This window comes from Amborella trichopoda, chromosome 6 (assembly GCF_054954075.1).
Source record: "Amborella trichopoda isolate Santa Cruz 75 chromosome 6, AtrichopodaSantaCruz75HAP2 v2.0, whole genome shotgun sequence".
NCBI lineage: Eukaryota > Viridiplantae > Streptophyta > Magnoliopsida > Amborellales > Amborellaceae > Amborella > Amborella trichopoda.
The window spans coordinates 15100169-15125846 of NC_142341.1; the positions used below are offsets into that span (position 1 = coordinate 15100169).

General features: G+C 42.8%; 1 protein-coding gene across 8 annotated transcripts in view; it reads left to right on the forward strand.

Annotated features, from left to right (window-relative positions):
- Positions 1 to 912: 912 nt before the first annotated feature.
- LOC18438235 (cyclin-C1-1) overlaps positions 913 to 25678 on the forward strand; it is a 31766-nt gene continuing 7000 nt past the window's right edge. Inside the window, exons 1-7 of one of the 8 annotated variants that reach the window (XM_088869849.1) lie at positions 913 to 1082; positions 1159 to 1265; positions 2207 to 2246; positions 16727 to 16771; positions 22057 to 22365; positions 24580 to 24698; positions 24779 to 24893. In XM_088869849.1, coding sequence (XP_088725975.1) covers positions 24587 to 24698; positions 24779 to 24893 — 227 coding nt within the window. In that variant the 5' untranslated portion in view covers positions 913 to 1082; positions 1159 to 1265; positions 2207 to 2246; ... (1 more) ...; positions 22057 to 22365; positions 24580 to 24586. Of the gene's footprint in view, positions 1083 to 1158; positions 1266 to 2206; positions 2247 to 16726; positions 16772 to 22056; positions 22366 to 24579; positions 24699 to 24778; positions 24894 to 25678 lie in introns of those variants that run through there. The other 7 variants (XM_006848424.4, XM_020669835.2, XM_088869850.1 and 4 more) reach the window with 7 other exon arrangements.

The window sequence follows — 25678 nt, forward strand, 5'->3', positions numbered from 1 at the left end:
TTTGTGACCGAGAACCATTACAAAAGCTGTTGTATAAGAACCTAAAAACCCTCTGATTGAACCAATGATGCTTGCTCAACCTGATCAGAAGCTCCGACCTCATGCTGCATCCCCTTCTTTTGTTTCAGAATCAAGGTTAGGGCCCGACCTTAGCCCTAGTGGAAATTGTGCAATAAGTATCCCTTTCTTGTGGAGTTCAAGGAGAAACTTAAGATCAGGGTTTGGATGAAAAGAAAGAGGATACGAACTTCAAAGCTTCAAATGGAGAGAGGGACCCTTATGTTATGAAACCCCTCTTTATTTCGAAACCCTAGGTCTCACTCTCTCTCTCCTTGGCTCCGAAATTGTTAGTCTCTCTCTACAAGGACACTCACATCCTCTCTTTCTATAACCCTCTCTTTTGAAATGATCGAAACCTACCAACAGCATTAAATACTAAAACAAAGCTTAAAAGTAACATGTCTCAGGTCAGGTATGGGGTAGGTCCATTAGTTTTTAGACTCGTACCTGAAAGTTTTCAGGTCCACTATGTAGGACTTGGACCCTACCCACAAATCCAACTACTGGACCCATGTCGAGTATACAGGGTGGGTCCCGGATCCATTGCCACCCCTAACCACAAAAGCTTTCCTCATGGACATGGTGAAGGAGGAAAACTCGTATTCCAACTTTTCCCGATTTTTACTTGACTTAGTAAAAGATTTAAGGCACTTTTACTTAGGAAACGCTGTGCGTCCAATCAAGAGGGTACATTTTAAAGCAAGTGGGATGTGGTGGAATGCACTGTACACCGTCCGTGTCGGTAGAAGGTCGATATTTAAGCACGTTCTTACTGTTGTTAAGTTCATGCGGTCAGGAGACACGGGCGGCATCTCAGCGTCAAAGATAAGACCGAAGTGTTCGCTTTTTAGAGAGAGACGGCGATCTTGAGCTCTCTAGTGAGAGAGAGCACTGGAGCTCTCTCCGCGCTGGAGGGAAGGAGAGGGAAAAAGCACCTGACCTGTCTCTGCCTTCCACAGAGAGAGAGAGAGAGAGAGAGAGAGAGAGAGAATGGCGGCCAACTTCTGGACGTCCTCCCACAGGTACTTCTGTTTTCTAGGGCTTGCATGCGCCTGCCTTCTCTGCAAAGTTTGGCTGAAACCATGCGGGTGATTGCAGTAAACAGCTGCTGGACCAAGAAGAAGTCGACACCGTACAGCCTGCTGATAAGGACAAAGGAATAACCCTAGATGATCTCCGAGTCGTCAAGCTGCATATGACTAACCGTGAGCTCTTTTCATATCTCTCTCTATCTGATTTTTAATTTGCTTGATTCTTTTTGTTTCCTTTTAATCTTTTATCTTCTCTCGTTGATGATTTTATCTTGAGTTCTGAATTTGAAGCAAAACCACCAATTTTTTGATCGTATCAGTTTTGAGTTTCCTTTTACATGTGGAATACTGTCCTCTGTTTTATTTCGATTTTTTCCTGGTGTTGATAATTGAAACTTAAATATCAATTGAAAATGTCTCTGGTGTGGCGAATCGATTTGGTCTATTTTTCCCTGATTTAACTAATAATCTTGAAATAAGGAAATCTCAAAAGAACTTAATAAATGGATTCAAATAATTTGTGTAATAATACCCAAATGAAGAAGACAACGTATGCCATGAGTAGTTTTACATATAGCCGATTGTTTGCTTTGAATTTTCTTTTGCCTTCAATGCAAATAGATTTATTTCGGGTTGATAATTTCATATTCTTTGCATGGTTGGGACTTGGCATCAATCTATGAGCTGTTTATGGACAAATGGTGATAGATATCCTGGGATATCAATTTGATTTAGAATGGGCTTGAATGCTGTGATTTCCTATACTTATTATATGCTTGATGAGTACCTTATGTCTTCTTATTTGGGTCTGATTATTTGTCCTTATGTTCTTAAGATTCCTTGCTTCTTCTCATGGAAGTCCAAACTATAATAAGTTCATATATACCACTTGAAAGTGAAACGTGATTGTGGAAACTAAAATCTTATTGCTACTTGTGATTCGTTGGGTTGAATATCTTACTTAATATTGTCACTTGGAGTATTCTCGTATACAATATAGATTTTTTTAGATGTTTTGCCCATATCCATTACCTTTTGGTTTCCGTATATTCAACTATTCCATTCTGCTGTGCTGCATGTTAGGGCCTGTATTTTAATGTTCAATTTGTTTGCAGATATTGCAAGATTGGCTCAGCAGGTCAAAGTAAGACAAAGGTTGTACTTGGTATTATTGTTAATTTCACGAGTATATTATTCTGAAATATCTGACTTCCAGCTTATTTCTCACAATATAGTTGATTGTCAATGGCTTCATTGCTGTTGCCTCAATGAATATTTCTGTTATTTCAAAATGAATTTGTCTTGCCGCTGCTGAAATTAATTATTTTTTCTAAGCGGATGCATTTGAGTATGAATAATTCAGTTATATTCCTAACTTGCGCTAGATCATATTCAATTGGAAGGCATGCATTCTGAATCTACATAGGTAATACATTGTCACGTAACATCTCCACATTTTCTCTCAAAGTTTGAAAATCAGGAGTTTGAATCTAATAGGGAATCTGGAAAGGATATTAACTGTAAAAATATTTGAAAAATTATCTTACATGACTTCATAAAAGATTGGCAAACTCTCCAGCAAACAAATCCTAATAACTTAATAAATTAATGCCTATTATGCACAAATAAATCAAAACCCGCCCAGCCATGGACCTGGAAAGAAGACCACCATTGGTCCATTCGTCTAGAAAATCAGCCTCTTCCAACCAAGCCAATTCAAACCCTAAAAGGCTTGTTGGGCCTCAGGACGGGATGGATATCCAGCATTATTGGTTTGGGGTTTGAGATAGATTTAGGGAGGCACTAGGAAAAGATCTCTAGCCAGATGGACTCCCAATCTATAGAAAATGGAACTGGCCGCGATTGGAGAGAATTGGATTTGAAGCATGGTTAGGCCAATTAAATGTTGCCCCATGGAATGGGGTGTCAATGAGAAAGTTATGATGTAGAAACTCAAAGAAATCTCTCATGCCAGTAGTTATTCTACTGTTTTTATTTCTCTCATGTACCCAACAGGGCACATTAAAATCACCTCCTATCATCCAGGGAGCAGCAAAAACAAGGCATTAGCCTCTAACTTTGCCAGAGGTTGTCCCGAGCTCTGGGGCAGCTAGGGCCATAAACCACAGACAACTTCCAAAAAAAGCCGATCGGAGAGCATTTGGAAAAAGAGGTTGACTGAGAAATATCCTATGCCAACAATTCTTGGAAGTGGATCATGGGTTCCCAGATAAAATCCCCCTTGAGGCTCCCATGGCCTCCAAAGCCCCCCCATTGACAAGGTTTATTTTCCCAGACTTCCTTAACCCATGAAAGGGAAGGGTTGGGGAGTTTGGTTTCATAACAGCCAAAACATCTGGTTGACGAGAGTGTTACAAGGCTCTAACTGCAGTTCTTTAAATCTCTAATGTTCCAGATTAATATTTTCATTTAGGTGAGTTTGGAGGGGGACCTAATCTATGTCTCGATCTTTTTTTTTTTTTTTTTAAACGTTAACATTGTATTACTGAGCCAGTAATGGTTACAAAAATGGGAATACCGAGAGCCCCCAGAAAGGTAGCTCTTGGTAAAAATTCGTCAGAGAGCCATATACAGAAAAGGGCTTATAAAAGTCGCCCGTTTACAATGATTTACAGTGGGTAGCCAAAAACTAAAACCAAAACCCAGGGAGGACACTTTTGAAGCTACTAAGAGAGCCTGTGGTCCGTGACAAAAAAGGAGCGGAACCTGGTATTATCTTCTTCTTGCACTCTAGCTCCCTCCTTTGTCATGAGATCTGCGAACTCGTTGGACGTCCGCCATATATGCCTCCAAGAGACGTCCATATCCCTGCAAATGTGAAAGATTTCATAAAAAATGGTGGACAGTTGCCATGGGGAGGGGATCTTCCCACTTGTCAAAGAGATTGTATTGTGGGAGTCTCCTTCCACAATGAGGCGTGCTCCCCAAGACTGGTTGAATGTTTTCAGCCCCAGTAGCTGAGCCATAGCCCCTACATATTGGGAGTCACCACCACCGAGGTATTCAGAGTACAAGAGGACTTCCGGTGGTGGTCTCTAAAAACTCCTCTAGCGCCAGCCGGGTCAGGATTCCCAATTGAACTACCATCAAAGTTTAACTTAATGCAGCCCACAGGTGGGGGCTGCCAGTTGTTGTGTCTTATATCGTTTCTCGATTGGTGGTAAGAATATTTTCCCATTGACTATGTAAGAGGTTCTTTGGAATGCTTGCGAAAGTCTGATGATTGGAGGCCCAGAAGGAGACCAAGGTAGTGACCTGTGAAAGAGAGCTGGGGTTGGTATTTTTATACCTTGAAAAACTCAATTATTCCTTTCAACCCATATACTCCATATGGTAGCCTCTACAAAAGCTTTCCACCGAGTTTTACCAGCTTTCGGCCAATGGGAGTCCAAGTCATAAGAGATGAGGGCTCTGACCAAGGGTAGCGTGACCCAGTGGATACCAAACAACTGTTTAACCATACCCCACAGATCATTGCAAATAAGGAAGAGGTGAGGGCTAGATTCCTCCTCAGAAAGACATGAGGCGCATCTATTGGGGATGGGATCCCCCTTTTTTGGAGTTGGTCCACTGTGAGGGCTCTGTTGGATGCCGCAATCTAGTGAAAGGTTTGCACCTTGGGAGGTGCTATGGTCACCCACACTTTTGCCAAGACTGATGGTGAGTTGGTAGGAAGGGTAGGGGCTTGAGAAAGGCTCTTATAGAAAGAAGCAACTGAGAAAGGGCCAGTAGGAGTAAGCATCCACACCATAGAATCAGTCCTATTTAAGGGAATGAACCTTGAGTGTAGTGCAGCCGAGAGCATTTGGAAGTGCAAGGCTTCCTCATCAGTGAGGTGCCTTCGAAAAACAGGGTTCCAGATTCTGCGGCCCCCTATTGGCATCATTTCCTCAGCAACGGTGGAGTGTTTGTTAGTGGTTAGAGAGAAGAGGGTTGGGACCCAACCAAAGGTTAGACCAAAAAAGTACCCTATCGCCCGCGCTTGACTGAAAATGTACCCATCTTTTGAACAATGGGAGAGAGGTAAGGATAGATTTCCAGGCTTCTGACGCTTTCGGCCACCGTCTATCATCAGGCATCCAAGCGCCTTTTGGGATTTTATATTTACTTCGAAGGATTCTAGCCCCCCAAAGAGAATCGAGCTGAGTAGCAAGACGCCACCACCATTTTCCGAGTAACGCCATATTGTGTTTCCTAAGGGTCCGGATCCCTAGACCTCCAAATGTTTTAGGTAAGCAAATGTTTTCCCATGCAACCAGGTGGAATTTTGTCTTCTCTACCTGCCGTCGCATGAGTTGTTCCAGACGATTAGCCACTTGAGCAGGCATGCGGAAGAGGGATATGAGGTACACCGGGGAATTGGCTAAAGTAGCTTTGATCAAGGTAGACTGATCTGCCATAGAAAGATATCTACCTTTCCATCCCGCCAGCCTCCTATCTACCTTATCCAAGATATGAGATCAGAGTCTCTTTTTCGGTTTACGTAGTCCCAAGGGAAGACCAAGGTAAGTAGTGGGAAGGTCCTCTTCTTTACACTCCCAATCTGGGATGATGTTTCTGACTTCGAAAGAAGATAGGCCGACTCCCATCGTAGTAGATTTCTTCATATTGACTTTGAAGCCCGTGGCTAACTGAAAGCATTGGAGGAAAAGCTTTAGGGAATCAGCTTCACGGGTTGGGGCATCAAGGAAAACAAGTGTGTCATCCGCATATTGCAAATGAGACACCATAGGGCCTTGCGAGCAACTTTTGAAGCCTGAAAGGATATTCGCCTGGTAAAGACGGGAGAGCGAGCGGCTGAAGACTTTAGCTGCTATAGTGAAGAGGAAGGGAGAGAGAGGGTCCCCTTAGCGGAGCCCCTTGAGGATGGGAAGTATCCTTTTGGGGATCCATTTATAAGGACAGAGAAGTAAGGGTGGGAATAACAACCCCTCATCTACTTTTTCCATCGATCCCGAATCCCATTCTAGCCATGGTGTCCTCCAAAACCGGCCATTCGACATGGTCATAGGCTTTTTCCCAATCGATCTTGAAGATAAGGCCAGGATGCTTTGATAGGTGTCGCCAGTGGATGCACTCGTGGGCCACCAGTGCCCCATCAAGGATCTGCTTACCTTGGATGAAGGCAGTTTGGGGTGGAGACAAGACAGAAGGGAGGACCTGTTGGAGTCTTGAGGTCAGGACTTTAGCCAAGATTTTGTAAGAGGAGTTTAGCAGGCTAATTGGGTGAAAGTCCTTAACCTCTTTTGCCCCTTCCACTTTTGGAACGAGGGCTAGGAAGCTTGCGTTAATCGCTTTGTGGATTACCCCGGTGAAAGAATTCCTCAAATTATTCGATGAAGTCAGGACGGAAGGTTTCCCAGAAAGTTTTGAAGGGAGCAATTGGAATCCATCTGGGCTGGGGGCTTTATCTTTGGCCAAGGCAATAGCTTGTAGTATTTCTTCTTCCGAGAAAGGATGCTCTAACCACTCAGCCCGGTCTGGAGGGAGGGTCAAGAAGTCTTGGGAAGACATTCTAGGTCTCGGTATAGAAGGGGCATTGTAAAGCATCCGAAAAAAGTCGAGAATGGCTGCTCGATTGCTACAGGGTCAACCAGGTAGCAATTGCTGGATTTTATCATCGACATAGTACTGTCGCGGCTGCGACAGTTAGCGAACTGATGAAAGAAGGCGGTGTTCAAGTCACCAGCTTTCAACCATTTAATCCTTGATCTCTGGTGCCAGTATCTCTTATTTTTTAAGGATAGAGAAATATTCCGTCTTGGACTGTGTTCGGAGATCCTTTTCTGTGGAGTTCAGAGGTCTGGATTCCTCAAGACTGTCCAGAAGATGCAGAGACTCCAAAAGGGAGGATTTAATTTGGGAAAAGTTGCAAGAAAGGACTTGCTCTAGGTTCTGAGAGGGTTTGGATTTTCGTCTGAAGCCTATAACCAACCCTACCGTTAACCTGAGAGGAGGAGTTCCACCAGGTTGGGATAAGGTTGGAAAGAAACGAATCTTGGAGCCAAGCCAATTCAAACCTAAAAGGTTTTGGGCCTCTTCTAACAGCCAGAGTGTCAAGAAGGATAGGAGTGATCAGAAGTGGGTTTGAGTAGGGTTACCGAGGGAGCTCGGGAAAGATTCCTCCCAATGAAGGGAAAGACGAAATCTATCGAGCTTGGATAGGGAGGGAGTGGAAGCATGATTAGACGAGGTGAAACGACAACCTTGGAGAGGGATATCCATGAGTTCTTGCCGATTTATAAAATCAGAGAAATCCCTCATGTCTTGAGAGATGGAGGTGGAGGAATTCATCTCATAGGACTATCTGATAACATTGAAGTCACCAGCTAGGGCCAATAAAGGGTGAGGTGGGCCGGCTATTTGATCTAGCTCAAACCAAAACCTATGTTTAAGGGAAGCAGAATTTGGGCCATAAACGGCCGTGAATTTCCAAGGGACCCCATCAGGACCGCTAGAGAGGGTAGCAGTCACTGAGAATTCCCCAATGAAGGAGGAATTGAGGGTGTGATCTGAAGGGTTCCAGATCACGCAAATGCCCCCAGATGACCCATTTGCTGGCAAAGAAACCCATTGGCAGGGTCTTTTGCCCCAAACCTGGCGAATAAACTGGAGGGTGGGATCAGATTGCTTAGTTTCAATGAGGGTAAGAACAGCTGGGGAGTGTTTTGTGGCTAAGTCCTTTGCCACGACCTTTTTAGACGCCTGTCCTAGGCCCTTAACATTCCAAGTAATGATCTTCATTTGAAAGGGGTGGGAGCGGAAGAGGAGACCACTCTAGATGATCTCCTAGGACGATCAGTAGAAGGAGGCTCCAGGGGGACCACTGACGATGTTACCCTCATAGGAAATGGAAGAAAATAAATTCAACAGTTCTCGTTGCCCTTTGGGTCTCACCTTCATTTTACTATTTGCATCAGCTGTAAGGAATTTATGAGCTGGCCCCTCTGGGCTGTCATGATGGAAGCTCATAACCTTGAACATCTCGATCATTCTGTTATCTACTCTAAATTCCCCATCCCCTTCGACCTCCCTGGCAGACTCCAAGGCCTGGGGGGGAGAGATGGGTTTACTTGCATTTCTCCCATCCCAGTTGACCACCCCAGCAGTCTCCGTGGCCAGAGAGGGAGAGATGGGTGCACTTGCATGTTCTCCATCCCAGTCGACCTCCCTTGTGTTGTCGTTGACCAGGGAGGGAGAGATGGGTTTCTCTAGGGGATTCCTCAACGTGAGGCTCAGGTTTGAACGAAGGTTGAGGGTGGTTTGAGCGATAGAGGTCAGAGGGGAGGACAGGTAGTTTAGGGGGAATGAGGTCAAGAGCGGGGAGAAGGAAGGGAGATAAAGCCGCATGTGAACTAGGAGTAGTTCCATCTAGGTGAACTTCCTGAGGAAAGTTGAGATCCTGTTTGGGAGGTAATAGAAAGGCGGGAGGCGCAAGATGTGGGGAAAAGGCCGCGAGGGGGGAGTGGTACAAGGCTCGGGGGCTAACAGGGTCAAAGGAGGGAAGGTAAGCTAGATAAAGGTGGGTCTGGATAGAGGAGTAGTGATATTGAAACACGGAGGAAAAAGATGGCCAGGCTAGGTGGAAGTTTTGGACCTTTGAATCTGGATGACGTGCGGAACAAAGGAGAGGGAAGGAGCTAATAAAGTGGAGATGGTATCAGGGTCCGGTGGAGAGGGGTTGAAAGAGTGGGCTGCGATAAAACCATAGGGAGTAGGGTTCCTGTCCATTTCACTATGGAGGCGAGGGTAGGTGTGCAGAAGAAAGGGCTGAAGGTCAAGGGATTCCACAAGAAGACAGGGTGAGAGGTTGAGAGGGGGAAGTCAGGTTCTGCTGGGCCAAAGAGCTGGCCCAGGTACCAGTGCAGGAGAAGGAGGGGGGTCGAGGAGTGGGGCCTTGATAGCCACCGGGGGAGTGTCCTCAGAGAGAGAATCACCGTTGAGAGGAGAAGAGGGGAAAAGCAGAGAAGGCACCTGCAAAGGGAAAGACGAGAAAGGGGAGGACAATGAGGCCTTAGAGAATGATAGGGTGACGATATCAACCACGTATCACCATCGCAATAGGAGGTACCACGGGGGGTGTCGATAGGTGACGCATCAGCAGGGGTAGGTGGGGAAGGTTGCACAGGTACGGGTGAAGAAGATTAGGCGGGAAGAGGAGGGGAGAGGGACTCAGGCGGCAGTAACCTAGGTAGGGAGGAAACGTCATCTGTCGTGGGTGGTTGGCCGGGAGACAAGTGGCCAAGGGGGGAGGGGTTAGGTGACACTTGTGCCAGGAGGGGAAGAAGGGAAAGGCGGCAGGAGCAGTGACGAGGGGGGAAGTATAACAACCGCTGTCGGCTGCTGTGGCGGCCCCCCAGACAGCCACGAAGTCCGAAAGGATGGAGTGGGTAGCAAGGGCGGCAGAGGGATAGGACTGGACAGGGGAGCAGGACACTTGGAGGGTACGTTCGACCCAGGAAACGAGGGGTCGTAGAAGGAGAGAGATGTAGAGGGCTGGGGGAGCGACGTCAAGGGGGACGACCCGGAGGCCTCTCCAGGGCCCGAGGGAAAAAGGAGGGAATGGGAGGGTCTACCTGGATTTCCTTCCCGGGTTGAAGAAGTAAGGGGGGAGGGGATGCGTGATCCTACTCGTCTATAGTAACCTAGGCTGGGTCGAGCCTGAGTAACGGGGCAAAAAAGGGCGCAGGGGGCCCAGGAGAATCATCTTGCCTCAAAGTCGGGTCAGGGGGAACAGGGAGAGGGCCTCCCCTTCCGGCCCGCTTGGAAAAGGGAGGAACGCCAGAGGGTCGCGGTCAGGTCTGAGCCGAGATGGACGATCGTCGACGACGCTTCTTGGTGGTCTCTCTTAGTGACCAAGGTCTAAGAGGAAGGAGGGGGATCCAAAGTGATAGCCGAAGCGTGGTTGTGGAGAAAGTGAGGAGAAGGGGGTGAGGCCAATTTCCAAGAAACCAAAATAGGGAAGAAGAGATCCTCAACTTCTAGCCATAAAGTTTGGGGGATGCGAGAAAGATCTAGAACATCCACCAAGACATAGATGGCTCCAAGGGGGAGAGTTTCAATAGAGATCCAGTGGATGGAGATGAAAGACCCGCAGGCTTCTGCTAACCGTAGGAAGGTTTCCGGTGTCCACGTCTGGAGAGGGATATGGTCGAACGTAAGCCATACCTTTTGTCTTCTGAATGCGACGGGCTGTAGCAGGGGAAGGAAAGGAAAACAGGAGGTCTCCATTGGAGATTCGTCGACACACGAGGTTTGGCTCCCCCCAATGTTTTTGTGCCCTTCTTTCAATGCCTTTGATATCGCCTTGGTAATGTCTGAACCTTCTGACCAAAGAGGTAAGAAGTTTTTGTGAAGCTTTTTCAGATTCAGAAGGAGGGGTAGGAATTAAGAAAGGGAGGAAGGGGGATGGAGGGCGGCTAGGAATGTTTGGGACCCCTTGCCGCAACGGGGCGAAAGGAGGACTCAGGAGGTCGGAGGAGGATTCAGGGGGTTGGAGGGTAGAATTGGTGCAGGTTTAGGGGAGGATACCACTTGGGAAAAAATAGCTGGTAATGGGGGAGAAATAAACACTCGAGAGGGTCGAGGGGTAGACGCAGCGGAGGGTTTAACAGAAGGACGAGGAAGGTCCTTCTGTTGGAATGGAGGTTTTACCGAAGGGCGAGAAGGCGGTGGGGGAGGTTTGGGGTAAAGATTGTAGATGTCGTTCCAGGTGAACGGAGGTTGAAGATGATTGACTCTCATTGAAGATTCCTCTACGTCTCGATCTTTTGAGAAGTGGATTTTGGATGGGACCTGCTTCTATAAGCTAGGTTGGTTCACCAGAGCGATCACAGTTAATTTTTGAAGCTAGGTTCAACAATTCTCTTTTACCTTTTGAAGTTTTAGGATTTAATGTTATCTAAGAGGCTCTGGCTCTCTCTCGGAGAAGTGAGCTCAAATCTGATACTTGACTTTCATAAATGAAGGCCATGGATCACAGCATATCGTCCATGTTGGGCTTCCCTTTGTATATTCTTTCCAGCTCCTGGGCATTGAAAGATAGTGGCATCCGCACTCACAGCCAAAGCTGTTGACTTCCATGTTTGCTTTGGGCAGGCATTCTCAGCTTTACGGGTCCTCTTGCATAGCCTGGGATTATTGTTTATGACTGGTGGAGGGGTTGTGGCATAGTAGAATTAGAGAGGGGGGTTGGGGAGGAGACCTAGATAGAGGTAGAGGAGTTGGCGGCAACAGAGGAATGAGGGTTCACCATGGACGCAATAGTGGGACTGGAGGGAATGGGAAAGGGATAGTTGTGGGGGTGCCAAGCAGTCGGAAGGCGGGGCAAATTGCAAGAAGGCTAGGTCAGTGAGGTTTCTATCGATAGTCAGTATTTGAGCAGGAATGGGGAAAGGAGAAGGAGCTGACTGCAAGGAAGGGAGAGGGAAGGATTTAAGGGGGAAACCAGCCTAGGTCAGTTGACTTATGTGGGCCTTAGCCTCTGTCTTCATGGCATAATTGTGGATACTCTTGTTGTCCCTTACATGAGTGTGAGCAGGGGGTGTAAAGTGGAAGGGTCTGTGTTTAGATGTGGGAGGGGGTCTAATGGACTTTGCAAGGGTGTAAATGCACCTGGTATGTGCATTGTATCCTGCTCAAAATGGGTCGCGCATGCAGTACTAGTGGGGCTTCGGGGCCGGGGGGGGGGGGGGGGGGGGGGGGTTGTTGTGATAGGTGATTTAATGTCTCTAACGAGTGCCTCGAGTGCTAAAAGGTTTGGGTAGTGGGTGCTGCTGACGTCGTAAACTAGAAGTTGTTTGAGGAACAGGGGGCAGCTAAGGAACATGGGGCATTGGGATGCTCAATTGGGGGTAACGTGGCATGTTCTAATCTCAAGGCATTGAGGAAGCTTGTCTAGCCTTTTTTATTTTTTTTGGGGTTGGGGGAGAGAGGAGGGGGGTTGGGGGGGACTTTGATGATTGGGCACGTGTCCTGTGGCCCTCTTCAGGACACATTTTCTCCTCATTCTCCAGTTTACCTTAGTCCTCGTCCCCCCTTTGACCTCAGAGCATTGAATCATTTTGTTGGATCATGGACTCCAGTGAACGATGTCAGCATTGGGGATGGCTAAGGTGTCTGCAATTTCCCCCTGGATTAGGATTTTGTGCTGAAGCCTTGAGCTTCCAACGCCATTGTTTTAGGTTATCCTTCGCCGACCAGGTCTGGATGAGAAGCATTATAATGCTAAGGGGGAGGGAATCCAAAGATTTCCAGTTCACAGCTTAAGCCGTCCACAACTACCCCAATTCTTTGGAAAGTTGTTTGGTCCCTCAGGTGGACCGAAATAGTGTGGATGCATATCCATACATTGTTGGGGCAAAATGATCCATACATTTGGGACCAGAGTTTGAGGTGTAGAAGTGCTCCCTTGGAGGAACGATTGCCCCTTGAAAGGGCCTTGTTAGCATCTCATATGGAAGGGAAGGAGACAAGATAGCTACCCCAAAGAAGCCTGCAAATGAAGTTTTGGGACTATAGGAGATCTAAGCCATACCTAAATAGCCTTCAAGTCTAAATGATGTCTTGGGGGGCAAAAGTTAGTAATAAGGGTCAGTTCAGATGAAATGACTTTTTGTTGACTGCCACATGATGTAGTCAAAGAACCTTGTTGTTAGGGTGAACTGGAGGATTATTGTTGTGCCTTTGTCTTCTTCAAGTTTGGACCCGTGTTGTGCCTGGTATTGAAGGATATTCCCTTTACAAGATCACCAATGGGGGACTTTAGATCGGCATTATATGCTGAGGGTGCCTCCCTCTCCTCGATAGGAGAGTGGGCAGAGAGACATGATAAGGGACAAAAAGTTCAAATGAGGGGCAAGAGTTCTGACCTAGGTTCCTGAATTGCCATTAATAGGGCTAAAGTGCTAAACTTGAATGGCAGGTAGGGAGGTTGGAGTTAGGAGTGTTGATTGTCCAGCCATTCTCTGTAAGGAAAGAGGGGAGAAGCTACTTGGGTTGGGGGAGTTGTGGTAAGCAGCTAGCTGAAGGAAGGGGTTGCCCATGGAGGGGTTTTCTAGACGTTGCAGAGATAAATGGTGGGGCAGAGAGAGCGCGAGAGAGAGAGAGAGAGAGAGAGAGAGAGAGAGAGAGAGAGAGAGCCTTGTGAAGGTTCTCGACATTGCTTTCTTCCATCAATATCTACTTGGCCTTTTCACGTAACTCTCTTACCACTTGCTCGGAGAGGGGTCTTGCTCAAGAAGGACTTCGAATCGAGGAAAAGTCATGCGATGTTCTTCAAATGAGAAAATCCAAGCATCATACTTATTTAGTAAGAAAAGAAGAAAAAAAGATTCATGTAATCAAGGATTCCAGAGAATGCTGTAGACACCCCATTTTCAAATCGGCTATTTTCCCCCATTTTTCCTAATTTTTAAATCCTTAAAAATGCTTTAGAAATGCCTAATAGACCCGTAGGGACCTTCCTACCCAAATACACCATAGTCTACCTTTTTCTCTGGTCCATAGTCCCTTGGACCATGGTCCAACCTTCTTGTATATCCTAGAGAATCTCCAAGATAATCCTAAAACCCTAGGAAACCATCCTAAAATCTAGAGTCATCCTAAACGCTAGAAACTAGGAAAACCAACTTAGATAGAAGTGTTCGGGATAAATGTAATCAAGAAAACATGTAATTTGGATCAAAATCAAGAAGAGCAGTGAAATCCCGAAAAATTAGCCTATCTTCTATTTCGAGTCATTCAAGGGACCAACAGAAAACCTTAGATTTAGAGACCTAACCTTTGGAGAAAACCTAGAATTAGGAAGCCTAAACCTCAAGATACCTAAACCTTAGTTTTTTAAACCAAATTCCAGAGATTAAGGCCCTGACCTTGATCCTCTTAACCTTAGCCTAGAGCTTTAGCCTTAAAACCTTATATCCTAGAAGCCATGACCCTGGATCTAAGCTACAAAACCCTAGATTAACCTATCTCGACCATTCATAGCCAATTTTAAGCAGATCTTAAGAGGGGAAAGTCTGCCAATTTCAAAGAGCAAAAGTGAAGGCAAAGAGGTGTAAATAACTTGTGGTCCTGATACGAAAGACACCACCAACTTTGGGCGTCTCGGGCCAATCGGCAAGTAAATTTTTATCTCCTTTTCTTCTTTATTTTCTTGTTAATCTCAAATATTTTAGTTAGATTTAATTTGCAGAAAACTTCTTTATTTTTGGCAAAAAGATCAAGCTGGCATTGCCGGCGATTTAAAGGAGAATTGGCCTACATGGGTTAATTGGTTTTTAAATCGTAATTCGATCTTCATCCACGCATTCTCCATCAAATTTTAATTAACTAGCTTTATACCGATAGATCAGGGGATCTCTGATTTGAAATTCTCTCGATTTCGTGCTGTAAACAAATGCCAAACGGAAGGAAAAGGGAAAAAGCCATGTATTTGAGAAGTCCATGGGGAGGAATCGTCCTGCCCAATGGTCCCCTTTAGAAAAATACATTTTCTTGGAAGGAAGCTAATGGTTTGGGCTTAGGAAAAGGTGGTTTGGTGTTGTCTTTCTCTTTCTAGGAGGTAAGCAATCTCTGGGAAGGAAATGGGCTGCAGAAAGTTCCTTTGAGGTAATCTATTTATTCATGTTATTTATGGATCTTCTGGGGTGAGAATTTTTATTAAAAGCATGTAAGGAAGCCACCCATTTCTATTAGGTTCGGTTGCGAGAGGTGCTTGCCATAGTATAATTTATCTTGCCATGGTGAGTTTCGACGTTTTCTTGCTTGGCAAGATCCTAGGAAACGTGTTAGGGCTATTCTCTCCTAGGCACCTAGTGTATGTGTCATCTCACTTTCTTTTGATGAAATTGTTAAAAAACTGTTAAGACAACCATCGAAGAGGGTTCTGAGCCATTGGAAAAGTACAAAGCCCTTGTTAGGACAATAATTAAATCTTGATTCTTTTCGGGACTGAAATAATAAGAGTCCCTTGGAGAATGAACAAGTTGAGCACTCGTGTAGTTTTGAAGAAATTCAATTGATCTGGTTTAGACTCTAATATTACTGGTTTATGGGGAACCATAAGTTCTTAGGGTTTTCCATATGTCCAAATGTTTTGGAGTATCGGGGTAGTGTAAGAGTCACTCATAAATTATGTTAGAATGACATGCATGGCGAGCACATTTTGGCATGTCTGACACAACGGATGTGTCTGATGCACATCCCCACACACAATTACACATGGGTCAGTCATGTCTATTGTGTCTTTAACACATTTTGAGTCAGACACTTGTATCTTGTCATGTCATACTTTGACATGTGTGTCCAAATATGGGACATACTCTTCCAAATATCCGGGCTGTTGTCGACATTTGGTCATGTGCATCCATCACTTAGGGACACGTGCCCATTACTTTGGACACACGAGTTGCAATATTGTTCTCCCTGATTTTGACACATCTATGATTTGGATCCACATGTTTTCTTCTTTAAGTTGATTTTATTGTTATAAATAAAAAGCAATTTTATATATGAATAATATAGACGTAGGTGCATTGTACAAACTTGTAGAAATGTGCTGTACTGTACTAAAAAATTATTGGTAGATGAGTTGGAGTCGTCGAATCCTAGTCGGACACGTATCCTAGTGTTACTGTTGTTATAACATAGCCCATTAGCTGGAGGTGGGGTATAAGGCCTTTAAAAACATTAAGAGAAAATGTCTTGAATTCCACATGGCTTAATATCTAGCTTCCCAATCACCATATGGGTTACAAATTCTGTAACTCCATGAATTGAATTTGGAAGTTCAACTCTTGATCCCTTCTTTTAACTTCTTTCCTACTTTTGGCCCGGTTCTCATCTACATGCAGAGCAGCTGCTAATTGGATCCAAAGAGACACGCTGCCATCTCTTTAGGCAAACTTCGTCCTTGCTATATCTTAGCTAGCACCACACTTGGGGCAACCACCCATCTTTGACTGGCACATTAATTGATGAAAACTCAAGTCCATTCCTACTGATCCATGTAAGGTTCTCTGGCCAGAACCCGCCATTTCATCTGCATTGGGTGCACGTTATTGCTTAGAAATCCATTACTAAATTGTCCTGATATTACAATATAAGCATTGATTTGTAAAAAGAATCACTAGGCAAGGATATCCAAATGCTTCCAGAGTGGATGATAGCACTGCTGTATAGTAGTTGGTTTTTAGTCCAGCTACTAGGTCCACCTTCTTTTGCAACAAAAGGTTGTAATGGTTGGTTTGCTAGATTAAGAAATAAGTGTTGATTTGTAAAATGAATCATTTGGCAAGGATACCTAGTGCTTCCATAGGGATGACACCACCATGATGTTATATTAGTTGTGTTTTAGTCCACCTTCTTGAATAATGGAAGTTGGTAATGATTGGTCTACTAGATTGAGTAAGAAACCTTTTTTGATATATTTTGGATATTATGTTCCCTAGTAAAAGATTAAATTAGCAAAATTTGACTTTCAGTTTCAGTGCTTGACAATTTTTCTAGTTGCTTTAGGCTTTGGTTATTCAACAGGGTTAGCTTTTGGTTTTTTTCTCAAGTCTTTGAATGATGCATCTACTGCCTAATATTTAGTGTATTTTTTTTTTCAGGGTGATAGCTACTGCCGTTGCGTATTTTCGACGTGTGTATACAAGGTATCTGTGGCCCTCTTTTTATGTGACTCACGTAATTTCATTCTGCAAGTCGACCAATTTGCATTTTATTTGATTAATGTGACTTGTAATATTACTTTTTTGCGAAAGTTTGTTTATAATGAAGCTCATATATTTCATCAGATGGCATTTTGATTGATTTCATTCATATAAGTAGTTGATTTCACTTTTATATAGAAATTTCATGCAAAAATATCTTGCAGAAAATAACTAGAGAAGAACCCATGGTAAATATGCTAGCATTGCCAATGCAATTTAAATCTCACCCTGCAAAGCCAATAATAGAAGTTTCACTAAGGAACTCCTTTCAAGTACATTAGAAGTTCCATGGGAGGATTGTGTCGTAGAAGTGTGAAAGGTGACTATGGGGATGGAGTAGGGTCGATGGTTCTTGAAACCCTGGGACTAGGCTGAGGATAAAGTAAGCAGTGGAGAGAGTAAATAGTCTTAATACTATGGTGATTAATGAGAGTTGAGTTGGTTCTAGACTTCTAGTGGTGCACTTATGGGAAATAATGCATATAGTCTCATGTTTCCCTTGTTCACTGTTTCAAAAAGCGGACAACCTAGCGCTTGGGCGGCCGCCTAGGCGGATATCCTTGGGCGTCTGCCTGAACCCGCCTAGGCAGCCGCCCAGCGCCTGCGCCTCACCTAGGGCCAGAAATGCTGCTCCTTGAGGGTATTTTTAGGTTATTTTTTTAATACTAAAGGGGCAAAATTGTGGGTTTTAGGTTTCCTAAAACCCATTAGAAACTATTTCAGAGAGAAAAAACCCAAAAAAAAAAGAATTCTACTGGGCCACCCAGGTTCTGGGCACTTGCCTAGGCGCTGGGCATCCTTGATCCCCACGACCGCTTAGGTGCCGCCTAGCGCTTTTTGAAACACTGCACTTGTTCTTTTGGAAGAAGTCCTTTTGTAATGAGTTGGATCATAATGGAGATGGATTTAATGGGACTTGAAGTGACTTTGTAATGAGTTGGATCAGAATGGAGATGGATTTAATGGGGCCTAAAGGTCACTTCAAAATGAAATTGAAGAAAGACTAAGGACCAAAAATAAAAATGTGGGCTTGTTGTGTAGGTTGGTATCTAGAATATATGGGGCTCCATGGTCTAGATGTGATAGGATGCACTAATGAGTTCGAAGTGCAATATGGTTATGAAAGTGACTTGGTTCTCTAGTCAATGGAGGCTTGGCTAAACTCTTGGATTTGAGGGATGAAGATATTGTGAATTTTGGGTTTCGAGGTTTAAACTCCTGGATTTTAGAGTGAAAAAGTACAAGGGGGTGTGAAACACCATTTTATACATTTTTTTTGTTTTTATTTAACACCTTCATTTGAGGGAGGTTTACAATATGAGAGGTGAGGTTAGACACTTAAGGACAAGAGCGAGACACACCAAGCAGCCAAAATAGAATCTTATTTGATTTGAAGTTGGCCATATGGTGCATGAGTCCATGCATGGGACATCTGAGAATTGTGATACCCTACGAGAGAGAGAGAGAGATGCTTTTAGTCGTTTTAGAGAGGGTGGTGCTTTTGGACATTGAAATGGTACATAGAGAGAGGTGCTTTTGGCCATAAAAATGATACATATGAGAGAAAGAGAGGTGCTTTTAGGTCGTAGAAATGATACATAGAGAAAGATGCATTTGCTCATTGTGTTTAGTCCCACATTGAGGATATACATAAGGGGAACTCCATCCCTTTTATAAAAAAGAACTCCATCCTTTTTATCAAGACTAGTAGGCTAGTTACCATTCGAAATAAAGGAGGTGAGGCATGGTCATTTAAGTTTTAAATGAAATATCTATGATTAATATTTTTTAAATAATAAATTAATAAATAAAAAATGAAAATAGTAATATAAATATAGAAATTGGGTCGGCTGTCGTTTCCTTAATACAACCAATTGGTTCTATCTGAGAACCTGCTGGTTCTTTTGGGAACTGCCTAGTTCTTGATATATAGCGGGAGTTGGATCGGTCCGACCGATTCCAGATCCGGATTGGGCGGTTCCCATCCAGATCGAAATGTTTTCAAACCCTAAAACACACATTTGAGGCATTAGGTTGTGACAATCGCATTGTATACATCAGGGTTTGAAAAATGCCGATCTGGATTGGAATCACCTGATCCGAATTGGAAATTGGTGGGACCGGTCTGGCTCCTATTGTATATCGGGACCTGAGCGGTTCCCAAAAGAATCGGCCAGTTCTTTGACAGAACCGGACGGTTCTATCGGAGAACGACAACCCACCCGGTTCCCACATTTATATTACTATTTTTAAATTTATTAATTTCTTATTTTTAAAATTTTAAAAATAAAAATTAATAATAGATATTTCATTTAAAGCATAAATGACCAGGTCTTACCTCCTTTGTTTTGAATGGTGCCTGGCCTACTAGGCTTGACAAACTGGTGGGAATTCCTTTTTGTAGCATTACACTATAAACCTCTTGTGTCCCTGATGTGGGACTAAACAAAATAAAGCCTAACCTCAAATCCTTATCCAGAAAGTACTTTTGGCAATAGAGATATCTATGATGGCTCTAAAATCATTTTCCAAGACCAACAATAAAATTTTAAACTCAAAGAATGATATAGATCTTGTGGATTTGTGAACACTTATTTTAAGGCAAAATGAACGGTTTAGATAATTTGTTATAATGTACACTATTTTTAGAGCTTGAAATCCGATTTTTTTTCACAACCATAATTTTCAATTCAAGATGATCGATATAACAATTCTCCAATGCTTGTTCGGCAATGCAAACACTGGACAGTGGGGTTTTTATTTTAAACTTGGGTGAATTTGCTGTCTCGTGTTCGAAATACCGGACAATTATTAGGGATTTTCCAAAACCATGCGAGCCCCATTTCCTGCTCTTGCCCTTCTATTTCTCTCATTGAACCATATTTTGGAGTCATTTTTTCGGCATCCGTGGTGTTTTCCGGTGAGAGAGGCATTGTGGTGGTGTAGTTTTCCGGTGTATGGGTGGCGTTTCCCATCCATCTAGGGGTGTTTTTAGGCGAGAAACAGGACTGAGGGAAAGGGAAAATGAAGCCATCCAAGCCTTGGATAACCAGGATAGATCAAGACGTGTGATTTGGATGCCATTGATCAAGGTCATGGTGGTATTATGAGTCGAGTTCATGGAGGGTACAGTGATAGAGCGATCGGAGCTCTTGGTTTGGATCTTGGTGCCATTAGCGAGCTTAGAGAGATGGTGATAAGTGAACAAACCGGCGATTATGTGCTCTTTGAGGATTTGAGGGCGATAGCAACGGGAGCAAGAATGAATTGCCTTGTCCATGACTAGCTCTTTGGACCCAAGGTTTGATAGGATTGGGGCGAGTGAGGATTGAGTTTCAGGGTAATGGGTCAATGATGGGTAGGCGGTGGTGTTGAATTCTTGAGTGGGTCAGGGGGAGAGAGAGAAAGGTTTCTTGGACCTTGTAGAGGAGGGAAATAGCGAAGCAGAGGAGAGAGAGTTGAAGGCGATTACCCATTTTCGTTGAGAGAGAGAGAGTGAGAGAGAGAGAGGGAGAGAGAGAGAGTGAGAGAGAGATGGTTTCCTAAGGTTCAAGCAATGAACGGAGGGTTTCACAGAGAGTGAAACATGTTGTAGAGAGAGAAAGAATAAGTGTGAGAGTGAGAGGTTGCAGAGGAAATGAAGGAGAAGAAATGGAACACGAGTTGAAGAGATAGTAAGAGAGAAAAGGAGCACACGAGCTGCCAAAGAAAGTAGAGGAGAGAGAAAAGGAAAAACACGAGTTGCCGAGAAAGTAGAGAGAGAGAGAAGGAATACACCAGTTTCCGAGAAAGTACAGAGTGAGAAAAAGAATATATGAGTTGCAGAGAAAGTAGAGAGAGAGAGAGAAGGAAAACACGAGTTGCAGAGAAATGGGGCTCGTACGGTTTTGGAATATCCCTAATAACTGTCTGGTATTTTGAACACCGGATAGCTCAAGTTAAAATAAAAATCCCGTTGTCCAGTGTTTGCATTGTCGGACAGGAGGGCAACTTAGGAAACAAACAAATTTGCTGTGGAGGGGGGGGGGGGGGGTGGTTTGTGTGTGCTCGTAATTTCGGGAAAATGAGTGCCCATTTGGTAATTGATCCCCTCCAATAGTGTCTGTACATAATTTGCTCTAAAATCAATGAAGCATATTATGATTGTCAAAATGCTTGTGGTGTTGACATGGGTGTTGCTAGGGTAGGGGTGTCAACAAGCTGAGTTAGCTCGTGAGGTGGCTTGTAACCAAGCATGAACAATATTTATTGGCTGATCAAGCCAAGTCAAGTCAAACCAAGTGGAGCCTATAAGCCTGATTATTACATAGCCTGTCAAGCTGAGATAAGCTCAGCTTGAATTTATTTAATACAATTATATATACAATATTGATTATGTCATACTGACCTCATCTCGAATATGAAATTCAGCTTGAGGTATTTTATTGGTAGCATAGATATATTTTGTATATTGGCTTGCTTATAGGTTTCTTGTCTTTTTTATGGCTCGTCTCTGCTTGCTTATAAACTTGTTTAAGACTTTAAGTATACAAGCCAAACCAAGCCATGCTCAAGCTTACCTTCCCTAATCAAGCCAAACTCAAACTTGGTGGTTCAAGCTCGAGTCAAGTTCAAGCCGAGCTCCAGCTGAGCCAAACCAAGTGGAGCCTATAAGCCTGATACCCAGTCATACTTAGACAAGCTCAGCTTGAATTTATTTAATACAATTATATATACAATATTGATTATGTCATACTGACCTCATCTCCAATATGAAATTCAGCTTGAGGTATTTTGTTTGTAGCATAGATATATTTTGTATATTGGCTTGCTTCTAGGTTTCTTGTCTTTTTTATGGCTTGTCTCTGCTTGCTTATAAACTTGTTTAAGACTTTAAGTATACAAGCCAAACCAAGCCATGCTCAAGCTTACCTTCCCTAATAAGCCAAACTCAAACTTGGTGGTTCAAGCTCGAGTCAAGTTCAAGCCGAGCTCCAGCTGAGCCAAACCAAATGGAGCCTATAATCCTGATTATTAAATAGCCAGTCAAGCTTAGACAAGCTCAGCTTGAATTTATTTAATACAATTATATATACAATATTGATTATGTCATACTGACCTCATCTCGAATATGAAATTCAGCTTGAGTTACTTTATTTGTAGCATAGATATATTTTGTATATTGGCTTGCTTATAGGTTTCTTGTCTTTTTTATGGCTTGTCTCTGCTTGCTTATAATCTTGTTTAAGACTTCCAAGTATACAAGCCAAACCAAGCCATGCTCAAGCTTACCTTCCCTAATCAAGCCAAACCCAAACTTGGTGCTTCAAGCTCGAGTCAAGTTTAAGCCGAACTCCAGCTGAGCCATCGACCCATGCAAGCCAAGCTTGAGTGATCAAGCTCACTTCGGCTCGTTGACAACTCTATCCCTGCATTCTGCCCCATTGTGAGAACTGACAGTCATAAGATCTTGGGCCTTCTCCTAACTGTTGCTGCTTTCCAATAACTTGGGGTTGAGTTTGGAGTTTGGACCATGCACAAGAGCAGTGTCAAGAATTGTAAACTCCCTGAACACCTTGATTTTTATTCCACTTATATCATGCGTATGGATCCGGCCTTTCTCATAGATCCCTTCATCTTTGTCATTGGGGGCATTTAAGTCTCTAAGGGATGTCTAAAGAGAGATATGGGATTGAAGAGACTGGCTGCTTCTGTTTTACGAACGAGCGACTTATTATTGAACAAACAAGTAGGGAGAGAGAATTGAAAGCCCACTCCAATGGAATCCTGGGCCATATAGGGCATTTTGTAGGGCTGTGATGGCTGCTAGATGTTTGATGCAAATGGCTTAGTCCTACATCAATTTTTGATGTTGACCATTCTGAGTAACTAAACTGCATAATTTTCCATTCAATAAGATGCATGTGCCTTATTATAGCATTTATATATATATATAATTTTTTTTTTTCCTGATCTTATGATGCTTTCTTTTATTTTGAACTTAAAATGATATTTGATAATATAAATTTCTTTCTAATCCAATGATGCTTTTTTTATTTTGAGCTTAAACATTATATGATAGTACTTTTAAATTGGTGAAAATTTAGTCCTCTTGCAAGTCGCTCCTTTGTGGTAAATATTAAAACTTTAGAGAAGGAATTTCCATATGGTTAGCGAGCAATCAAGTCAAATTAGATAACAAAACTATTGCAAGAAAATTCAATCTTTGGGTGAATTGCACTAAATGCATCACATAAAATGTAGGATATTCATAGGCTAGATTAATAGGGATCTTAGTTGCCTGGGAAAATTTCTTGAGGATAATCCCGGAGGTTGGGGGGGAGGAGAGGGAGGGGAGGGAGGGAGGGAGGGGCATGGGGGTTCATTCAGACATGCATTCATGCGTGTGTGTCTGTCTAGTTTTATCCAATTTTAAATTTAGTGTTATAGGCCATAACCAGCGAAACCATTCAGATAAAAAAAAGTGATTACCAGTGAAGCTAAGACTGTCAACTTCACATTCGGAAGAACCAATGAACTTCTGGCCAGGAAATCGCAAGATTTTAGGAGTGGGAGCAACTGATAATAGGATTCGGGATTTTGGGTTTTTAATTTCTGGAATCAAGACATATGGTTTAAGTACCACACTTTTAGCAGAAAACTAAAATATATTAAAAGAAAGAAAAGTCTTCCCAACGCCTATAGGCAAAAATGAACAGTGATTTCGCCTACCCTCGTCACCGTCCAAAGTTCATCGTACAGTCACGATTGTTCGGTAGTATTTCATTTTTCATTTTTTTTTCTACAAATCGGAATGATCTGAAATTTGGAGCATGTGAACATCTTAGTGAGGCGCACCTAATAAAAATATTAAAAAAATAATTCGCAAAAAATGATCAAAATACCCTTGAAATGTTTAGGGGGTATTTTGGTCAATTTATTTCAGGTAAAATAGTTTTTTGATATTTTTCGTAGATTTGCCTATTTTGATGAACAAACACTCCAAATTTCATATCATTGCGATTTGTAGAAAAAAAATGAAAAATAAAACACTACCAGACAATTGTGACCCTGCGATAAACTTTGGACGGTGACGAGGATAGGCAAAATCACTGTTCATTTTCGTTTATAGGTGTTTTGTAGTATCTTCCTTAAAAGAATCATATTGTAAATTACTAATGGGTTTGGGGATGTCATACGAATCAAAATATCTTGGGGAATCCAACATGTCATAAAAGAATCCGTTGAAGTGTTGGATTCAGGGTGCCAGGTTTTGAAATAATCCTATTCGTGGTTCCTTCATTGTGAAAAATCCTTAGGTGTCTTGGAAGAATGCATGTTCATACCTTTGTTGGTCATCTTTAATATGGTTGCTGCATTAGAAAGAATGTCAGGTAACATAGGCTTGGAGTGATGGATTTTTGCTCTCTTTTGCTAATATCTATGCACCTGAATGGGCACAACACATTAATTTCAGTTTCTGTATACTCATTTTCATTTTTATATGCCAGAAAGCAGCATAATTTCGTTTTTGGCTTTACAAATTACTGAATTTACCACCATAGGGTAAATTGGTATCTAGAATAAGAATGTTATATATTTAGGAAAAGAATAACCAAGCTATTTTTGCCTGTTGTAGAAACAAAAGAAATAAAAACGAAAGGATCTAAGATGAGTGTTTTGTTTCTTGTTTCTAGTTTCTATGGGCATTGCGCGTTTTAAATGTGTTGCTGCAATTATCCTTTTATCATGAATCACGGTTATGATTTCAGGAGGAGCATGACGGAATATGATCCATGCCTAGTTGCTCCTACTTGCTTGTACCTAGCATCAAAAGCAGAAGAAAGCACAGTGCCTGCCAAGCTTCTTGTGTTTTGGCTGAAGAAACTATGTAAGTTTCTGTTTTTGTTGTACCTGGCTTGTTGTGATGCTGTTCCAAATTATCTTAAGCTTCGTATCTTCTTGTTCCAGATGCAGATGATAGGTATAAATTTGAGATCAGAGACATTCTTGAGATGGAGATGAAGCTTCTTGAAGCACTTGACTATTATTTGGTTATTTACCATCCCTATCGTGCATTGACTCCGTAAGAGCTGTTGCTCGGCCCACTTCCATTTTCCCTTTGTGCATTTAGTTCCACAACTTATATGAGTGTGACCAGTTCTTTTGTTGTTTTGAGCTGTTCTTGTAGTCTTGGAAAATCTAAAGTAATGTCAAGCATTGAAATTTTATAATTGTATTTACCTTCATTTTTATCTACTTGGAAGTACGAGTAAGCATGGCATTGGTTATCAGTGAGCTTATCTTGTAACAATCTAGTTATTATCTAAATACAGTGGGGAAATCATCACCTAGTCATCATCATATTATACTAGTGGGGATTTATGGCCTCTTAAGAACTCTCTCTTCTCTCTCTCTCTCTCTCTCTCTCTCTCTCTATCTCTCTCTCTCTCTCTCACTACACACATACACACAAATGCCCATATATATAAATCTATGAGTGTGTGGGTGCAGACTACACGTACACGTATTTGCATGCATTGGATGAGTTGTTTTTGTCTTCCGGCTACAATGACAACACCTTGTACAAAGAATAATAAGTATTTGCTTATTGCAATCCTTTATTCTGAATCACTGCAAGCCCCCTCTCTTCTTGGAGTGCCCCTATGAGATCTTTCCTATTTGGGTTAAGCATAGCAGACTACTCATGGTATTGTGTACAAATTTTTAATGGGCATACACAGAACACAAGGAGAGAGTGAAAAAGGAAAACCATATGCCAGATGGAGTAATAATGTCCCAAGAGTTCTCTCTCTGTCTCTGTCTCTGTCTCTGTCTCTCTCTCTGTTTATCTAAAAGTTTGACCAAAAT